General features: G+C 53.8%; 1 protein-coding gene across 1 annotated transcript in view; it reads left to right on the forward strand.

Moving 5' to 3' along the window:
* Positions 1–14: 14 nt before the first annotated feature.
* Positions 15–15,129, forward strand: part of VANGL2 (VANGL planar cell polarity protein 2) — a 24,620-nt gene continuing 9,505 nt past the window's right edge. The window contains exons 1-3 of the mRNA XM_010846889.1: positions 15–85; positions 14,625–14,885; positions 15,021–15,124. Of these exons, the coding sequence (XP_010845191.1) occupies positions 14,815–14,885; positions 15,021–15,124 (175 nt within the window). The 5' untranslated portion in view covers positions 15–85; positions 14,625–14,814. The remainder of the gene's footprint in view (positions 86–14,624; positions 14,886–15,020; positions 15,125–15,129) is intronic.

The following is a 15,129-nucleotide window of genomic DNA, read 5'->3' on the forward strand; positions in this document are numbered from 1 at the left end:
GTGTTCCCAGGGGAGCCGATTGGAGCTGGAGACTCTGGAGTGTGTGTGTTGGAGGCAGAGGCAGTGCAAGGATCGCTGTCTGGAGGTACTGGAAGGCGAGGATGTTTAGGGGTGCATACCCACCTCAGGAGTGTGGGGAGGACCCCGGGCAGGTATGCGTTCAGGGCGTGAGGTGGAGTCCCGGGAGCCGCCCGAGGAGAGTGGCGGGGGCGTGTGTGCGGCTCGAGGATGGGGCTGGAGGCTGGAGACCCCGGCACTGTATTCCGGGGCCCAGAGGACAGGCGCCGGCATCCTTCTCTCCACTTGTCTTTACCCGTCTAAGGGGCTGTGGGCTCTGCATCGGTGAGTTTTAGAGGCTTGGTGAAGCATCAGTGTGCGTGATTCTTTTGTTTTTGTGTATGTGTGCTCCTTGACATGCTGCGTGTCCCTGCAGGTGGGCCCCTGGATTTGGAGATGAAGGTGTTTATCTGTGCCTGAGTGTGTGTGCACGCAAGGAGCAGCTGATCATGCATGTGTGGTGTGTTAGGATATGTATTTATGGGTATACTCTGGGGAAGGGGTGTGTGTCTCTTGTGTGTGAACTGGGGAGGGGTTTATGGGAAAGAGGTTCTGAGGAAGGTGGGTGTGTAAGAGCAGAATAGGGTGTACTGGGTAGGTGTGTGTACATCTGTGTACTAGAAAGAGATGTGAGTGAATCTGTGTTCTCTTGTGTACCACCTGTGTTGATAGATAAGTGCCACCGTGTGCCTGCTTTAGGTGGTGTGTGTATTTCTGAGTGTGTGTTGGGGGTACTGCCACTTGCCTCTGCAGGTGGATTTTCTTGGCAGGGAGCCCAAAGGGAGGGCTGTCTGGAGGGGTTCTGAGGCTTCTTGGATGCCCTGCCCTGGTTTTGAGGGTAGTGCCTTAAGTATCTGAGACCCCTGAGGTACCTGTTTTGGGAAATGGGCTTTTCTAGATAAAGGTTGTGTGTGTGGTGGGGAATACGGAATAGGGATTTGGGTTGTAGTCCAAGGGGAGTCTGAGGGATTGGAGAAGTCAGGGGAAAGAATCAGAGGGATATCCTCTTATTCCCCCTTGTAGGTTGGGTTCTTGTACTTGGAGAGGCCACATTCTTGGCTTCTTAGCCCATGTTCAGCCCCCCTCAGGCCCCACTTGTCCTATAAAGCCACCTTGGAGTTTGCTGCTTCAGAGCCCACTCAACTCTGCCCTGCCTCTGGGATCCTACAGTTTCTGAGGAGTCTGGGGATTCTGATATGGGATAGAGGCGTGGGAAGGAGCATGCCTGGAGGGATGAGACCTGGTCCGGACATCTTCGGTTCTCTGTTGCACGGGGTTCAGAAGGTGGCTTGGGAGGTCTGGGGAGAGCAGAGGGGGATGTTTTTTCAGGAGTTTGTACAGATTTATCTCACAGTTTTCCCCTTTTTACTGATGAGAAGCATGGTTGGGATGGAGATGCGATCTGGGGCCAGGTCTGAGGGTGATGGATAGGGGGCTCAACTTGCCAGGAGGGCGGTTGTCCCTATGTCGAGGAAGGGGCAAGCACCCATTGAGGGCTGTTTTCTCTCTGTTATTATTTCTCTTTTGGGATGAAGGGGAAGGGCGGGCATGCATGCCTTGTTTGCATATCTCACACTCAGTCATTTCCCTCTTCGTGCCAGAGGAACTGGTCGAGGCATCCAGCTTTAGAAGCTGAGACTGTGAATGCACAGGCCTGTTAGGGTCTCTGGGTAATTCCCTAATGGGAGTCCTTAAGGGGCATGTGCAGTTGGAATGTTTGCATTTTAGCCCCCAGGGCTCCCCACCTTTCTTAAGTCCCCGTGATAAGAGCAGTAGGAGTTAGAAAATATTGGGACTAGAGGTAGGGCAGAGAAGGAAAAGACTGGATTAAAGAAATGCACGATTGCCCCAAACCTGACACCTGTCCATTGGGTAAGGTCCCCAGGGGCGAGGGCGGCACTTGAATCTGGACAGTGTGCTCTGGGGTGCCTTGTTTGCTTCTGTCCTCTGATTGAATGCGTGATATATTATACTGGTGTGTTTGGGGGGTGGGGAGCTCTTCCAAGGAGGAGGACTTGTGGTCAGACCTTAGGAAAGGCCGCCTTTGAAAGTACTTCGTACCGGAACTAGTGGTCGAATTGGCCCCTCCTCCCCCATTGTCTTGCTCCTCCCCTCTCTCTCCCTAATTCTTCTGGGGGCTGACCTCTCTGGTATGCCCCCCTCTGCTCCTTCTGCTTCTTCTAGATCCGAGGAAGGGTACCCTTCCCTGGCTCTAGAGCAGGACAGACTTTTATTTGCTCATTTGGTTTCCAAGACCCCTTCCAGTCAAGAAAGCATGACCTTGACTTATATAGAAGCTTCCAGCAGAACAGGGAAGACATCTGGGACCCCCACCCCCATCCCCTGAGTTTGCGGATCTCCAGTCTTCTTTGCTGTTTTTCCCCTGAGCATCTCACACTGTGAGGCCAAAATGAAGAGTCCAGCAGAGTTGGCTGGAATTAGGACTTAGAAGTGTTAGGACATTGAGCAAGTTCTTAAACACATTCCTTAGCCTCTTAGATGTCTTAAGACACCATCTTCCCACCCCAGATTGGGCCTCCTTCCCTGGGTGTCAGCTAGCTGTTAAATTCTGGTTTTGCCACTTCCTAGATCTGAGACCTTGGATAGCCTAGATAACTTTTGAAGCCTCACCTGTAAAACGGAGTTAATAATAGGCCCTTCCTCGTAGGTTTATGAGGATTGTGCGTGTGTGCTAAGTCACTTCAGTCATGTCCGACTTTTTGGGATCCCACGGACTGTAGCCCACCGGGCTCCTCTGTCCATGGGGGTTCTCTAGGCAAGAATACTGGAGTGGGTTGCCATGCCCTCCTCCAGGGGATCTTCCCCACCCAGAGAAGGAACCTGTGGCTCCTGCAACTGCTGCGCTGCAGGCGGATTCTTTACCACTGAGCCACCAGGGAAGCCCATTTATGAGGATTAAATGAAGTAATAGAGAACACTTTGCACAGTGCCTGGCACTTGGGACGCCCTACCAAGTGATAACTGGAACGGTTCAGGTTCTGATGGATGATTAGTAAGGGAGTGGGCTCTGGGTTGGGGGGCAGAACTAGACTTTGGTCCTGCACTTCTGGCAGACCATGTTGGGCACTGCCTGCTCTCTGCCAGGTGCTGTGTGAAGTACAGGCATGGAAAGGTGAAGAAGATGGGCTTTCACAGGGGAGACATGCATAAACATGCCGCTTCACTGTAACCCCGTGCGTAGTATACGGAGGTGTGTTGAGGAGGCTACCAGAGCATGGAGCAAAAGTGCTTGGTCCAGCTGTGGGTGGCAGGGAGACTTCCCAGAGGAGATGTGCCCTTCACTGGAAGTCGCTGTTCTGTCGCCCAGTTGTGTCTGACTCTTTGTGACCCCATGGACTATGGCACGCCAGGCTTATCTGTCCCTCACCATCTCCTGGAGTTTGCCCACATTCATGTTCTTTGCATCAGTGATGCCATCCAGCTTTATTATCCTCTGATGCCCTCTTCTCCTTCTGCCTTCAACCTTTCCCAGCATCAGAGACTTTTCCAATGAGTCGTCTGTTCACATCAGATGACCAAAATACTGGAGCTTCAGCTTCAGCATCAGTCCTTCCAATGAATATTCGGGGTTGATCTCCCTGAAGACTGGTTTGATCTCCTTGCTGTCCAAGGGACTTTCAGGAGTCTTCTCCAGCACCACAGTTTGAAGGCACCAATTCTTTGGCATTCTGCCTTCTTTATGGTCCAACTGTTACAACTGTACATAACTGTACGTGACCACTGGAAATTTTTTAACTGAGGTGAAATTCACAAAACATAAAATTAGCCAGTTTATTGATTTATTTTGGTTGCACATGCAACCTGTGGGATCTTAGTTCCCCCATCAGGGACTGAACCCGCACCCTCAGCAGTGAAAGCATGGAGTCCTAACCACTGGACCACCGGGGGATTCCCTAAAGTCAGCTGTTTTGAAGTGAACAGTGGCACTTCGTACACCTATAGTGTTGTGCAACCACTGCCTCTTTCTGAAAACACTTTCATTATCCCCAAAGGGAACCTGTACGCATTAAGAGGTTGCTGCCCGTTCCCTTTCTCCCAGCCCTTGGCAAATACCAGTCTGCATTCTATCTCTATGGATTTACCTATTCAAGGTATTTCATGTAAATGGAATGGTGCAATGTGTGACCCTTTGTGTCTGACTTCCTTCACTTAACATAATTTTTTCATGGCTCATCCACATTAGAGCATCATAACTCCACTCCTTTCTGTGGTTGAATGATATTCCACTGTGTGGATCAAACTTTGTTATTCAGTGGTTAAGTCATGCCCGACTCTTTGCAACTCTGTGGACTGCAGCATGCCAGACTTCCCTGTCCTTCACTATCTCCCAGAGTTTGCTCAAACTCATGTCCATCGAGTCGTTGATGCTATCCAACCATCTCATCCTCTATTGGCTTCTTCTCCTCCTGCCCTCAATCTTTCCCAGCATCAGGGTCATTTCCACTGAGCTGGCTCTTAAAGTCAGGTGGCCAAAGTACTGGGGCTTCATCTTCAGCATCAGTCCTTCCAGTGAAGATTCAGGGTTAGCCCTGAGGGTCCACCTTAGCTGGATTTAAAGGATGAGTTAGGCAAGCAGGGAGGGATTTGGGAGGGTGCTGCAGGTAGAGGCTGAGCACGAGGAAGAAGGAGCAGGGGTGTCAGGGAGCGGTGGGTGTTACTGGATCCTGAAGTATTAACTGGGGGGTTGGCCTCAGTTTTCCTGCCTATGAGATGAAGCCTTGTGTGGTGGGTGGGGTTGGAGGTATTAGGGAGAGGAGAGGCTGGGATGTTAATGGGTGTTCTCAGAGTCTGGGTCGCAGATGGGACTTTTTAAAACTTGCTTTCTTTCCTCCTTCCTGGGCAGCTCCCTCCTTTATGCATCTGCCGTCTTCCCTGTGGGTACCCATCTTCTTGTTTTACTGGGCACTGACTTCCCTTCTCTCTGAATTGACCTGAAATTTCTCTCACACTCTCCAGGTGGGTAACCCTGTTCATGGGGAGATTTTGATAGCAGAGATGAAGGAAAAGGCCTGGGAGTAAATCCTACTCACACCCATTCCCCAGAAGCCTTCCCTTTTTTTAATCCTGTCTTTTGCTGATCTGGCTTGGGCAGCCTTCTGTCACCTTCTCTCCTGTGTTCTGGAGGGAAATGAGGTGGGTCAGGAAGAATCCCTCCATCCTTCTCTCCACCCTGCTTGGTACAGAGTAGAGGCCTGGTATGGCCTCTACTTAATTTCCAAGAGCACTTTGGAAATTAGGTGTTGCCTTGCCTGTCTGATGCCCCTGGCAAGGCTGGTAATTACAGACATGACAGCTGGGAACGGGCTTGGGAGAAGCGGCTTAGAATCAGCAGAGCTGAGGATATCCTGGTAATCAGGGTGGGGCAGTGAGAGGGGAGAGTGGGAAGAAGCTGGGGGCTTGAGTGGGGTGTGAGGATTGGGGGCCCCTTCTACTGCTCCACGCACCGCTGGGCTTAGCACCTGCAGGAGAGAAGGAGGTGATTAGAGCGAGGCCCTGCCTCACTTTAGATGTGGAAGCAGGGAAGGGAAGAGAGAGGCTGGGGGATCCAGGAGCCTCCGAGGAAAGAGGCAGAGTGTGGGATGAGGGGTTTTGGCTGCTCTCTCAGACCTGGGTGTGGTCTAGGTTAGAGAGCAGCCGTCGTATAGGGGCTGAGGCCAACACGGTAGCCAAAGTGTTGGTTCCGTCTTATTCTGGGTGGGGTCTTACTTCTCACAGTGAGGTTTTGGGAACAGGGAGTGAGTGAAAGGAACTGGCTGCTCACCCTCTATTGGAGAAAGAGGTGGGAAACCAACATTTTATTGAGCATCTATTTCTTGCTTGATTCTGTGATACTCTGTGTACATTATTTTGTTGAATCCTCAACCTTCTGAAGTTGTCACCATTATCCCCATTTTGCAGGTGAGAAAACTGAGGTTTAGAGAGGGCCAGGGTCTCATCTAAGATTACGTAGCTCCTCAGAGGCTGTGCCCGGTCTGTCTGATGTCATTTCTCTTCCATTCCCTAAAGCGCTCTTTCCGCCTTTCCATCCTCTCGTTTCATGTGTTCAGGTTTGTTCATTATTGCCTTTATTCTTGAACTTGAATAGTTTCCCGGTCTCCTGAAAAGCAGACATGAGTCCAGATGTCAGCCTGAGATGTAAAAGAAGTCTGTCCTTAGAGAGGGTGTCAGTCTGCTGGAAGAATGGGGGTCTCCCGGGTGGAGCAGCTTGCCGGCACAGCCTGGGGCAGGCCTGCCGCCTGGACAGAACGTCCTCGGGGGCTGGCCTCTTCCTCTCTGCTGGGTCACTTCGCATGTGGGGGCTCCAGCACCGTGACCCATGGAGTCTTGTTTGGAAGGGCCTGGCTCTCCCTGGAGAGTTTTCTAGCAACTCCCTAACAGTATCCCTCAGACCCCAGAGAGTTTCACCAGAGAGTTCCTGGCTCCCCCACTCTGGCTAGAAGAGAGGGTGTGTCTGTGTGGGGAGTCTGGGGAGTGGGGGTGCGCAGAAGCAGGTGCTGAGCCCGAGGAGGTGTGACTGCAGTGACTTAAAAAGCAACCGAGTATGAACAGAAACACTTATTTTGTCACCTGCTTTACTCCAGGATTGGGGTGGCAGATACAAGGGTTGGGGCATGTTGAGGCTCCTCCGAAAGAGTGAAAACCTCAGGTTGTGGGTTTGTCAAGATGGAGGAGGTTGGTTGGTGCTTGGGCCCTCCAGCTGTCGTGGTTTTCCTAGTCAGGAACTGGCTGATTTACCAGGTCAGAGGCCCTGGAATGAAGCAGGAGGAAAAGATTTTCAGAACGGGGAGACCCGGGTCCGCCACCCCTGTCCCTAGTCACACTGCGTCTCGCACCCTGCTGCTTTTGCCACGCAAACCAGCCGTTGTTGCCTGTGTCCCCACGCCACAGCTCTTCCCATCCACGTGCAGACCTAAGGGTGGCTGACTTCTCATCTTGAGAAACTGCTTTCTATTCCTGCTGACCCCACCCCGAGGTGGCGGCTGGGTGAGCAGGCTTTGTAGGTCTCAGGGTTAGGGGAGGTTGGGGCCCGCCTCAGAGAGCAGGCTGAGAAGAGGGTGAGGCATGGCCTCTGGGTCAACCCAGCTTGTCTGCCCGCCATGGTCCACCTTCTCCTGGCCCTGAGGACAACTCACGGGGCCTGCTTTCCTGCCTGACTCTTCCACAGCTTCCCTGGTGGGCACACAGGGGTTGGGCCTTTGCTCCAGCTGAGGGAGGAAGAAATTCAGAGCCTGGCAGGTGGGAATTAGGGGGCTGCTCATGGGTGAGAATTAAACAGAGGACCCAGCCACCTAGAAGCCCTGGTTCCCTTCTCGCCAGCTCAGCATCCGACTCCCTTCTGGCCTGCCCCTGGGAGAGATGCCAAAGGGATTACTCACCCTTTCTGCTCCATGCTCCATCCTCCCACCCAGGGTTCCCTTCCAAATGGACTGGGAATGGGTCTGGGGGAGTCAGGGAATGGACCGCTGTGGTGTGTGTGCAACATGCGTGTACTTGTGTGCAGTGTGTTGGGAGCAGGGCTTTGAGCGCCGGGGTGGGGGTGGGGGTGCTGGTGAGAAAGCGGAGCAGGTCTCTACAGAACCTGCCTGGCCAGGGCGGGTGGAGCTGGGTGGGGCAGTCAGGAGCCATTCCAGGTTTCCGAGGGGGAATACGAGTGTGGGGGTGCACGTGCGTGTATCTGTGTTCAAGTGTGTTTGTGGACTTGGAGGGTACTCAGCCTCCCCCTTGCTTGAGATAGAGGGAAGTGAGGGAAATAGATGGAGAAAGGCCTGCCTCTGGCTCCCCCAGCTCCTTTCAGCTAGAACGCCAGCTCAGGTATCCTGGCCAGGAGCCCAGTCTGAGGCTCCCCTGCCCCTCTCCCCGGCAGGCTCCTTGCACCGGGGTCTGGTGGTGAACAGCCACATGGGCTGTCTGGGTGACCCAAGCATGGGCCTTCCCCTGCTACTCAGCCCAGGGAGGAGAGGGATCGTGCCCCCTGCCCCAGGGCTCTCAGGATGGTGAGCTCATGTCTGGGGCTGCCCTGGGAGAGTGCTGGGTTTATAGGGCGGGGGCGGGGCTCGGTGCCAGCTTTTAGACTCCTGGGTCCAGCTCTTTCTTACCCCTCTGCCCACTGAGATCCAACTGTTCTCTCTGGCCCCCTGGACCGTATTGTCACTTAAGGACATTGGTGTTTTTTTTCAGGGTACAGGAATGAGGGTGGGGGTGAAACCCCCTTTTGGTCTAGGGCTTGGGGCTGGTCCTGGCCCACTCTGTGCCTCAGCTGTTTTTGTGGTAGAGAGAACCCAGCATGGGCCTTCTGGATGGAGGGCTTGTCCCCGATGCATGGCTAGATGGGAATGAAGAGGAAACGTGGAGATCCTCAGGCAGGAGTGGTTGCTGGGTGGGGAGGGGAAGGGGCAAGGGGCAAGGGGTTCTTCAGTCTCAACTATCTCAACAAGCTGAGGCCTGTCCAGTCTCTGTCCCTATGTCACTGGAGAGAAGAAGGGACAGGGCAGGAGCCAGTGAATTCTCTCCTGTCCTGGCCATCTTCTAGTCTTGGCTGTTTCAAGAACCAGAGTCTGGAAGGAGTGCCAGGGAGAGACCTGGTCTCACTCTGAGAGGAGCACGCCTGAGTCACAGTGTCAGTGAGGTCTTTCTAACAAGGAGGCCAGAAAGGCCTGCCTCAGATGCAGTACCAGGCCGAGCGCCTTTTTTTCTCTTGGCCCTACCTTTTCATCTGTGAAACTTGGGGTCGCACCTTGGAAGGCCTCTTCTGTGTTAGTGTTGGAGCCTACCAAGAGTTGCGTGGGTCAGCCCAACTGTTCCTCCTGTGGTGGGTGGGGTGAGCATGGGGAATGATGTGGGTGCAGTCAGAGGCCCTGGCACTTCCCTCTCCTCTGTGGGAGTGTGTTAGGGGCTGCCTCCCCCAATCCCAACACCAGACACTTCCTGTGTCCACCAGTGTCTGAGAGGGAGGCCTGGATTGAGCATGCCCGTGAGACTCGGAGCGATGTGGCAAGGGGAGGACCAAGCTGGACAGTCAGCTGTGACTTGGAATCTGCCCTGCCTCCCACTAGCTGATGTCTTGGCACGGGGCTCCGTCTCTGTGGACAGACATCTAGCTCCTTGGATACTGGGCTGGGAGGCAGGCATTCTAGAGGGTGGGCATCCAGCATTTTGGGTGGAATTCACATTGATACCCTTGGACACTGAGGCTGTGGTGGGTGATGCTTAGGGAGCCATGAGGCTGGCGGCCCACATGGCCACACCTCTCATGGGTTTTAGTGGGGAAGGGGGTGCACAGGTACATGCAATAAGATCTAGGTTCTTGTGTAGGAATCAGACACTTTTTAAAAAAATTGAAGTATAGTTGATCTACACTGTTGTGTTAGTGTCAGATGTACAGCACAGTGATTTAGTCTTCTTGAAGGCTACAGGAACCAGAGACCTTTCGTGGGCAAGGGTCCACAGACTCCTCTGCAGGAGAGGTCTGAAGGGGTGATCACATCCATTTCCTTGCATTCAAGCAGGACCACCCTTCCCCTGTCCTGGGCTGAGGAGAGGAAGGCCATTTGTTTAAAAGATGGTCCGATCAGAGTGCTGCCCCTGTCAGGGGAGAACTTCTGGCTTCCTGTCCTCTTTCTCTTCCTCTTGCCTGCTCCAGCTGGAAGTTCATTCTGAACTCCTCTGCGAGTGCCTTCCGTGGTAGCACTGGTCTGGAACTCCCGGCCCTGTCTTCTGAGTGCATGTCTGTTCTGTCCTTCCCCACCGTATTCTCTGCCTGGTTGCCTTGCCCCCGCGGTGCTTTCCCCAGCCCTATCCGGGTGGTCCTCACTGCCCCCTTTCCCCACTCCTGACAGGGGCTGGGACTGGTGGTGTGGTGGCCTAGAGCAGTGGGGAGAAGTGGGGACCAGAGCCGCCCGCCTTCTGGTCCTCAGCCCGCGCCTGGCCAGAGGCTGCTGGGTCTGTGTCCAAGGTCTCATCCACCTAGGCTGCTCCTCCGGGTGGGGCAGTGGGGAAGGGTCTAGTCTTGGTCTGCCTTTTGGCCAACACCAAGCCCTCCCATGCCTCCCAGTCTACCCAGGGCCTTACTCCCTCTGCCTGTTGCCAGGTTCTGAGTGTATTTTTTCCAAAGGCCTCTGATTGTTTCCTGAAGAAACCTGATCCCAGAGCTTATACAAAAGCTGGGGCCGCCAGAGGAGAAACCCCATTCTCTCCCGCTCTGTTCCTACCCCCCCACCTCCATAACCTCTCTCGCTTTGGATGCTGGGTATGGGTTCCAGGACCTGGCTGCCATCACCTAGGCAACAGGGGGCTTTGGTTGCCATGGTGATCAATGTGGGAGAAGCTGGGCAGCGGGGACAAAAGCCCCCACATTTCTCCCCCCTGGTCCTCACCCCAATCCTCATGGGATGGTACTGAGACACATTCCATTAATTTTATTTCTGAAAGGCCTTTGGAGGGGAGAAGGGTCTCCTTTTTGTGACAGACTTTCTCTTCCTTTGCTCACTCCTCTCTGGCCTGTTTTTAACCCCAGATAATCCACGGTTGGCTTGAGCAGGGGACCGAGTCTCTGTGTTCTTGTGCCTGAGGTAGGGTTGGGGGCATGGTGAAAAGCAACGGAACACATTCCCTTTTACAGCCTCCCACCCTTTAAACCAGGGCCCTCCCTGCCCTGGACGAAGTCCGGACTTCCCTCCCAGTCTGTCATGCCTCCCATATTTCCACTTGTTGATCCCATCCAGTGATCCCCTCCCCCACCCTCTTCCCTGGGAATGCTGCCCACCCGGGAGACCCTCCAAACCCCTGATTCCTGGGTCCGATTAAACAAGGGGAACTTCTGCCCTTCTCGTTTCTCACATTAAGTCCCTCCCCATAGCCTCTCCAGTGTTTGGGTTAGATTCCTGGGGTGCTCCATGAGACAGCAGGCAAAGGTCTCAGAAACTGGGTTCATTTTTGGCCTCTCTGTTTGGTAGGGGAGGGAGCAGCATGTTTGGGTGCTTTCTGAGTACCTTGAGCTGGGTTGGTAGGGGTGGGAGAAGCAGGCCAGGGGAGCCAGGTTTATGTTGGGCCTTTAATCAGCAGCTGGGAGGAAGGTAGGGAGCTCTAGGCTGGAACAGTTTAGAACAAAGGGTTGGGAGGGGACTGGCACCCTGTCTGGTTTGAAATTTATCTGTAGGGGAAGCACAATGGCATCAGCTTCCCTCCTGGCTGTGTTTGAAGTGGTGGTTCTGATCTGCTGTGTGTGTGTGAGTATTTGTGTGTGTGACTTTAGTTGTACAAGCAGCAAGATTTATTTATACCACCTTTTTCCCAAGTCTCAGAGGAAGTGTCTGGGGATTGGAGCAGGAGTGACCCTGAAGTCAGAGTGTATTAATTGCTTAACTTATTACTTGCTGAGCAGTTTGTTAAAGTACTTCTTTTATCCCCAGTATACTTAACAACAACCCCATGAGGTATTGATCTAAAACATCATTTCCCCTGTTTTACCAATGAGGCTACCAGGCTGCCAAGCACAGCAAAGTTAAGTAACTTGCGCATGAGCACACAGCTCCTCCGTGGGAGAGTTAGGTTTTAAACTCAGATACTTGGGTGCAAATCCCAGGCTCTTTTTGCTCTTGACTCCTCTGGCAGATGTGAGAATTCAGAGAGTCTGGGTTATTGTGTCTCTGTCTAGACTTGAGTCCATGGCAGTCCTTTTCCTCTTTATTTCTCCACTTCTCTCACCCTGTCACCCACGTGTTCTCTTTGAACCTCCTGGTGAAATTGAGTTTGTAGGTGGAAGACCACGAAGAATGGGCTGAACCACAACAGGAGAGATACAGGCGATGTGTCTGAACTCTATCAGGGACGAGACCAGTAGAATGGGTTCTTGGGAGATGGGGTAGAGGAGTCCAACATAATTTGCAGATAAGAAGGTGAATAGGGCCTTGTTTGTGGCAAAGGTTTCTAGAAGGGTTTAGGGTGGGTGGGTTGAGATATTGTCTCCGTTGCCTGCGTGTGTCTTTGTCACATACTTGTCTTGATATGGGGCTGTGGACAAACGTCACCAGGCCATGGAGTGTCTCCACATACCTCTGTGAGGAAGATAAATGAATGAGGTAGCATCTATTTCCTCTCCCTGCAGTGTTTACAGTTTCTCCGAGAGTCAGGCGGTATCAGTTACTAGCCGTGTGCCAGTGGAAAGGTGGTGGATACAGGTCCATACCAATCATGGTTCTTATTCCGAAGTTACTGATGGTTCAGTTCGGTTGGAGAAAAGTTAACAACTACATAAAGCAAATTCATTTTAGTTCTTAGCATAATTGACCTTGTGGCAGCACTTGACCTGGCTGATTTTGTTCCTACCTTGAAACAGTAATTCTTGGCTGCATGAGAGCCCACTCTTCTGGTCTCCTTGCTCCTCTGGCCTCATGACCTCACCCCTTTGCCTGTTCTGTATCCTCGGACATGTTTACATGTTGGGGTTCTAAGGGACCCCCTATTTAACCCTCTCACTGGGTGATCCCATTCATTCCCTTGACCTTACACACCATCCATACCTCCAGCTCAGACTCTTTTCTGAGTCTAGCTCCTCTGACACTCAGCTGCCTGTTTAACTGCCTGTCTCACAGCCATGAACTCAGCATGCCGGAAACCAAACTCACCAATTCCTCCCCAGCCTTCCCACCTGATAATGGCACTGCCACCTTCTCTCATGCTCAGGCCAGAGATCTTGATGCTCCCCTCCCCCTCTGCCAGTCCAATTAAGTCCTGCTGGTCCTGCCCAACATGTGTCACGAATGTGACCATTTCACGCCTCCTCTGCCGCTCTGCCCATCACTGCAGTCACCTCCTTCCTCGTCTCCCTACTTCTGCCTTCCCTTCTTTCCAGTCTCTGTCTGGAGAGCTAAAACCCTTCGCAGGCTTCCCGCTGAATTAATCCAGCTCTTCCCCCAACCCGGGGCTTCCCCCGTGGCTCAGCAGTGAAGAATCCGCCTGCACTGCAGGAGTCACAGGAGATGCGAGTTTGATCCCTGAATCGGGAAGATGCCCTGGAGGAGGGCATGGCAACCCACTCCAGTATTCTTGCCTGGCGGCTTCCATGGACAGAGGAGCCTGGTGGGCTATAGTCCATGGGGTTGAAAAGAGTCTGACGTGACTAAGCAACTTAGCATGCATGCACACTTTCCCTGACCCATGGGGTTTGCAATACCCCTACCCCTGGCCACCTCTGCAGCCTCACCTTCCATTAGCCTCTCCCTTCCTCACACCCAGTTGGCTCCACTGAGCCACCCAACTCTCTGCTGCCTTTGGCCTTCCTGTGGGTGGCTGTCTGCTCTGCAGGCTTTCCCCTCCACTCTACCTGTTTAGCCCCTGTGCTCCTTCAGGCTTGGTTGGTGTTTCCTCAGATTTTCCAGAACCACTCAGTTTAAAGGAGCCCTGCTCCCCAGGCTTGTCTGTCATTCTGTCCTCATCCTTCTCCTTTCATCACTGATGTAGTTAGTTGTTTATATGCCCCTGTTTACATGCACCAACCCTGCCGGGCCGTGAATCCGGGGTTTCTTCCCCACTGTACTCAGGGCTTGGCAGGGGATATGGTTTCTAGATGGGGCCTAAACAAGAGGTGATGACTCAGTGAGTGAAGGTGGGAAATAACTGCTCAGTGCCCAGGGATGTACCACTGGGTGCTGGGGGTGAAGGGGGCTTTTGTGAAGGGGTCAGGGCTGGGTTGTGAGGTGGTAAGCAGGGTTGGGTGAGAGTTAGGGAGGACGGGAGAAGGAGAGGTCCTTTCCTCTGCTGAACTGGAAGGTGGAAATGTAGAAGAAAGACGCTGCCCCTTGATCCACAGCCGTCAGACAAGCTCCTGACATTGCCTGGTTCAGGATGTCAGGTTTTTAGAGAACGGTTTCTGCTTACCTTCCCCTCCTGCCCCTCACCACGTGATTTGTAGTTTACATTCTTCACCCTGGCCATGTGAGCACATTTGTGCATGCGCACAAGTTAGGCCACTCACAGACACACACACACACACACACACACACAGCCTTAAGGGGAGCAGCCAGCTTAACCTCACAGTAACTGTGGGTATGTTTGACATACATGCAGGGGAGACAACGCCAAGAGAAGCAGCCGTAGGCAGCCCCCTGTGGGCACTCAGACATTAAGAATGGGAGGAGATGAGAGGCCTGGGGTAGCCTCTGGACTGAAGCTAGCTGCCTCCTGCTGTGGTCTACGCTGGGCCAGCCAGTTGGCTTGGCCAGAACCCACGTTCTCCAGTTCCTGGCTGAGAATAGGAAAGTGCTGCCCAGCTCTCCCCTGCAGGGGGTCCAGAGTTGGGTCATTCTGGGTGGCCTTTGCTGTCATCTTCCCCCACCCTGGGGCACAGTCTGGGGCTGCTCTTTCTAGGAGGCAGGGCAGGAGGAACTGGGCTCACTGGAGAGAGCAGGAGCCTGGGGGGGGTGCATTCTCAGGTGGGAGCGAGGCTCCCCTGAGCTTCCTGCGGCTGCTTCCTGGGCACGGCTTCCCTCTCTGCTCTCACCCCACAGAGAGCTCCAGCCCCACCCTGACCAGCTGCTTCTTTTCCTCAGGAGCGCCGCTTGATTTTCTCTGAGACAAGCCCACCTGTCCAGCAAAATAGAGTCCCTCAGGGTGACGGTTGATTTCCTGAAGGTGCCCCTTGGCCTGAAGAAGCCGGTGCTGAAGGAGGTGGCAGGGGGGCCCCCCAGAAGGCCCCAGCCTGTGGCCCTGGAGCGCTACAAGGCGCGGCGTTCGGACGCCATGGACACCGAGTCCCAGTACTCGGGCTACTCCTACAAGTCTGGCCACTCCCGCAGCTCCCGCAAGCACAGGTGTGTGTGCATGAGGGCTGACGCAGGTCGGGGAGCGGGGTGGGAGCACCACAGGGCTGGCGGGCTGAAGCTGGCCGCTGAGAAGCACGGGTCCTCCCCTTGACCTTCCGTGCCCTTTCCCCTGGCCTTCTGCAGGGACCGCCGGGACCGACACCGCTCTAAGAGCCGAGACGGAAGCCGGGGGGACAAGTCGGTGACCATCCAGGCTCCAGGGGAGCCCCTGCTGGACAATGAGTCCACGAGA

This window comes from Bison bison, unplaced genomic scaffold (assembly GCF_000754665.1).
Source record: "Bison bison bison isolate TAMUID 2011002044 unplaced genomic scaffold, Bison_UMD1.0 scf7180017864240, whole genome shotgun sequence".
Taxonomy (NCBI): Eukaryota; Metazoa; Chordata; class Mammalia; order Artiodactyla; family Bovidae; genus Bison; species Bison bison.